This window comes from Miscanthus floridulus, chromosome 4 (genome assembly GCF_019320115.1).
Source record: "Miscanthus floridulus cultivar M001 chromosome 4, ASM1932011v1, whole genome shotgun sequence".
Classification (NCBI taxonomy): domain Eukaryota; kingdom Viridiplantae; phylum Streptophyta; class Magnoliopsida; order Poales; family Poaceae; genus Miscanthus; species Miscanthus floridulus.
This window is the reverse complement of record NC_089583.1, coordinates 33,968,010-33,973,175: the sequence shown is the minus strand read 5'-3', so window position 1 is coordinate 33,973,175 and position 5,166 is coordinate 33,968,010. Positions and strand designations below refer to the sequence as shown.

The 5,166-nt window shown below is 43.0% G+C and overlaps 1 protein-coding gene across 1 annotated transcript; it reads left to right on the top strand.

Annotated features, from left to right (window-relative positions):
* The first annotated feature begins 1,419 nt into the window (after nucleotides 1–1,419).
* LOC136549588 (L-type lectin-domain containing receptor kinase SIT2-like) lies at nucleotides 1,420–3,918 on the top strand. The gene has a single exon (XM_066540926.1). It carries the CDS (start codon nucleotides 1,714–1,716, stop codon nucleotides 3,721–3,723), a length of 2,010 nt encoding a protein of 669 aa, XP_066397023.1. The 5' UTR covers nucleotides 1,420–1,713; the 3' UTR covers nucleotides 3,724–3,918.
* Nucleotides 3,919–5,166: the final 1,248 nt, after the last annotated feature.

Here is a 5,166-nt window from a genome sequence, read left to right as displayed (position 1 = left end):
TGGATCTCGTCGGAGGTGAGTGGATCTCGCTCCTGCTACATGGATCTTGTTGGGGTGGGGGAGAGGGCTGCTGGATCTACGGGCATTAGGGGCTCCTGGTGGAGGAGGACGCCAGACGTTGGTGCGCTGCGGTAGAGGATGAGGAGAGCGGAAGGGGTAAGGGCGGGAGCGGATCTAGTCGTGCAGGAGTTGATTTTGTTTTTTAGGCGAGTGGCGCATGCGGCAGTGAGTGGAGTGAGGCGTCCGACCTCCCAGATGTCTTAATGGTAGCATTACGGTTAAGGGAAAGATGGCAAAGGACGTAAGCACTGATCAAGGAGGGGCGTCCACTATTCTTTTGTATTCCAGTCCCTTTGGAAAAAATTGAAGAATTAGCATCGAAATTCTCTACGAAATAAAAACATGTCATAAACTCTAGCTGGGCCTGGGAATATGCTTAAACGGTCTATGATTTTGGAATCAGAAGTAGCCGCTGGGCATATGCACCTACGCATTTCAATCAGAGCCTGATTCATTGTCTTGTGATAGAAAAGTGCCGCGCGACTATATCCGCAATTCCGCAGTAGCTTTAGACCACACACGCAGGTGAAATAGCAGTCAATGCTGAGATTAGCTGTTTATTTGCAGAGAAAAATCTGGAGGATATGGGCATAGGCGCATAGCAGTCAATGGAGAGCGGCAGTGTGACAACGACAGCATGGCGTGACTAATGTGACGCTTTTCATACTGCAGTTTGCCAGTTCCGAAGGTAGTAAACTCGTCCAATCTATCTATTTTCTAAATAGAGTAGGAACCAAATTTAAACCAAACAGTAATCAAGGCTCCACATTTAGAGTAGTAGTATTCTTTTGAACCAGTGGCACAACTAATGAACTGACTTTGTAGCATGCATTTCAGTGGGCATATTGCAGAGGTCTGGAAATTGTTGTCTCGTTAACATATATATGTTGTCTTCACGATTTCCCGGCCCCCAAATATCATATACGCTTACTACACCCATGTTAATTAATGTTCTTGCTTATTAATTAGTTAGGAAGACAAGTTCCTTCTCATCTAGATTATCTCTTCGGTCAACTTTCAACATTATTCTTGGATCTGCGCACTTTTGAACCTAGCCTACCTTTGAAATCTTGGGGTGTAGGTGTTTCTTCCTCTTTCCTTTTCCTCTCTAATACTCGATTTCCCTGTAGCTTGTCTAATTATTAATACAAACAGACAAATAAATTCCTCGAAGAAAATTCAACAGTTGAAATTGGATCACAAGTTTATTCTTATATAAGGGCGGAATTATGACAATATGTTCCTTTCCATGGGTTCCATAAACCCATAACGTACTTCTGTGTTATATAAACTGTGTAGGTGTTGACAGTTTCTTGCCTATCATTATCTTTTCCTTTTTCTCTACCACAAGATGTCGTAGAAGAGTCAGGTATGCATGTCATGTATGTTCAGCGTTACTATATTGACTTTCCAGCGTCCTTGTATCTAATAGTCTCTCTAAAAGATGCTGTTCGTCTCTGCTCCTTCCAGATATTGAGAGAGGGAACGGAAAGAGGGAGAAACAAACACCCAGAGAGAGAGAGAGAGAGAGAGAGAGATTACGAGAGGAAAAGGAAAGAGGGAGAAACACATACATCCCAAGATTTCACGCCGGCTCTACTATAACTCTTCAATCTTTGCCCAACGGCCAAGCCAAGCTTCGGATCATCAGATATGCATCAGATGAAGCATAGGTCCTTCTTGTGCTTCATCTTCTCCCTTGTCTTTACCTTTTCAGATTTTGCAGCTAGTGATGATCAGTTTGTATACAATGGCTTTGCCGGAGTTAACCTCACCCTTGATGGCAACGCCTTGGTCACACCAGACGGCCTCCTTGAGCTCACCAATGATACACTCAATCTAGGCCACGCATTTTACCCTACTCCATTGAGCTTCAACCAGCAGCCTAACGGCACTGTGCAATCCTTCTCCGTCTCCTTTGTGTTTGCAATCCTCTCTGTCCATGCTGACATTAGTGCCGATGGCATGGCTTTCTTTGTTGCCCCAACCAAGAACCTCTCAAACACATGGGCGCAGTACATAGGCCTCCTTAACAGCGGCAACGATGGCAACACGAGCAACCACATGTTCGCTGTCGAGCTTGATACTACCCAAAACGATGAATTCAAGGACATCGACAACAACCACGTTGGCATCAACATCAATAGTCTCACTTCTTTGCAAGCCCATCATACTGGATACTATGAAGACAATAGTGGTTCCTTCAGTAACCTGACTCTGATTAGTGGGAAGGCAATGCAGGTGTGGGCAGACTACGATGGAGAGACCACACAGATTGAAGTGAAATTAGCTCCTGTGGGAGCAGCCAAACCTGTAAGACCTCTTCTTTCAGCTGTCAATAATCTCTCATTGATTCTCAAAGATAAGTCCTATATCGGTTTTTCGGCAACAACTGGTGCAATAAGCACACGACACTGTGTTCTTGGCTGGAGCTTTGCTATGAATGGACCTGCCCCAGCCATTGATATATCCAAGCTGCCAAAGCTACCACGACTTGGCCCCAAACCCCGTTCCATGGTCCTAGAGATCACCCTGCCTATAGCCACTGGATTATTTGTCCTTGCTGTTGGGCTTCTCATTGTCCTACTTGTTTATAGAAGATTAAGGTATAAGGAGGTAAAGGAAGATTGGGAAGTTGAGTTTGGGCCACACCGATTCTCATTCAAGGATTTATTCCATGCCACAGGTGGGTTCAGGAAAAAGAATCTACTTGGTGTGGGTGGTTTTGGAAAAGTCTACAAAGGGGTCCTTCCAAAGTCCAAAGTTGAGGTTGCTGTGAAGAGGGTGTCCCATGAATCTAGGCAAGGGATGAAAGAGTTCATTGCTGAAGTTGTTAGTATTGGTCGGCTTCGACACCGCAACATTGTCCCTCTACTTGGCTATTGTAGGCGACAAGGTGAACTTCTTTTGGTGTATGACTACATGTCAAATGGCAGTCTCAATAAGTATTTGTACTCAGAAGGTGGCCAACCAACATTGAGTTGGGCACAGAGATTCCACATCATCAAGGGTGTTGCATTTGGGTTGTTCTACCTCCATGAGAAGTGGGAGAAAGTTGTCATCCACCGAGACATCAAGCCAAGCAATATACTCCTTGATAGTGAAATGAATGGAAGAATAGGTGACTTTGGTCTTTCAAGGTTGTATGATCATGGCACTGATCCACAAACCACACATATGGTTGGAACCATGGGTTACCTAGCCCCAGAGTTGGTACGCTCAGGTAAAGCATCCCCATCGACAGACGTGTTCGCCTTTGGCATACTTCTTCTCGAGATCACTTGTGCCCAAAGGCCTGTTAAGAAAAATGCACAAGGTGGCCAACATACATTGATGGATTGGGTTTTAGAGCACTGGCATAATGGGTTGCTAACTGAGACAGTAGACCCAAGACTCAAAAATGATTATAACTTCAATGAGTGCTTCCTAGTTCTGAATCTGGGACTTTTATGCTCACATCCATTTATTAGTGCAAGACCCACCATGCGGCAAGTGATGCAGTACCTCGAAGGTGATACACCAATACCAGAGCTGACATCAGCACATTTCAGCTTCACTATGCAGGCCTTAACTCAGGACGAAGGATTTGAATCACCTAACATGTTGCATCCACCATTAACTACAAGTATTGGCACATTTTCGAGTCTCTCAGGAGGAAGATGATATTTGTGGTGTTTAGATTGATGGCACCGCTTTAAAGAAAGTTACTACAAATGCTTTCTAGTTTACTTGACTTGTTAATAAATATGAATGTAAAAATTCACTAGATCACAAGGGATTACTGGAAAAATCTGTTTCATGTATAAAACATTGCGCTCTGTCTTGTAAAGTTAGCTAATCATGTTTAGTGGATATGGTTTGTTTGCATGTATATTAGTGGAAACATTTTCTGCTATTGGTAAATTTGTGTAATATGTTACCACAAACTTTCAGGTTTCAATCATATCATTTACATATTGACCAGAAATTGTGTCTTATTAGAAATTATGGTGGCAACCTAATAATATATTTAAAAATTTGCTATAGCTGAACACCATACGTGTGACAAACTATCCAATTTAGCCTGACCGAAATGAACCTCGTCACTGTTACGACACTAATTAAGCACGCTTGAAATCAATTCCATAGTCCGTCAATCCCACCTGAATGGAGAACCCGAACCACCCATGTTTCCATCACATCGAGGATCATATAATACATAAATCATCATGTAGGGTCTACGTTAGCCCAAGAGGGGGTGTTGAATTGGCCCATTTAAAAATTAAACCTAGGATCAGACTTAAATGTACACTAGAAAAAACATAAATTATTCTAGTATGATGTGCACATTAGTTTGTTCTAGTGTGCTCTACCTTAACCAACCCACAAAGAGTTTTGCAACTAGAGCCAAAAAACTATCGACTAGCCTATTCTAACTTAGGAAAGGTAAAGGTCACATAAGACAAGGACAATGTGGAAGCTTAAATGTGTAGGGTAAGGACCATGTCAAGAGAGGGAAAACTCTCGGAGACAAAGATTTATCCTATGGCACCAACTTCCAAAATGTAGCAACCCCTAGTATCCACAAAGGATATGCTCCCAATCACCAAGCCTTATCCTGTTCATAGTGTTGGGCAAGCCACAAAGGCCCCTACTAACCAAAGACAAGTGTCGTTAACCACCTTGTTTATGTTCACCTTCTTGAGTATGTAGTGGTTGCACTTGGTCTTGCTACTATAGTTGTGCTTGGTGTACATCAAGGAGGCTTTGACGGTTGGATTCACATTCCTCTTATTGCCATCCATATTCTTGTCCTTCTTGACTTGCTTGCACTTGAAGGACTTGTGGCCTTGTTGGTGAAACCTAGAGCATGTCATGGTTGCTCCCTCCTCAAGCTTCTTCACTTTGTTCTCGTGGTTATCTTGAGGATGTTGGACATACTTCATAGTACCATTCAAGTTGGCTAGTCCTTCTTGAGCCTCAACACCTCTTTATTAAGCTCATTTCTTCATCGTTGTGAAGTCTTCACATGATTCTACAACAACTTGCTCAAGACAAGCTTCATTACATGTGGTTAGATCACAAAAGGTGGAGTCATCTACCTTTGAAATAGGAATTCAACAAGAC

Excerpts from the sequence above, each read along its gene's own strand:
- LOC136549588 (XM_066540926.1), top strand. The coding sequence starts at position 1,714 with ATGCATCAGATGAAGCATAGGTCCTTCTTGTGCTTCATCTTCTCCCTT.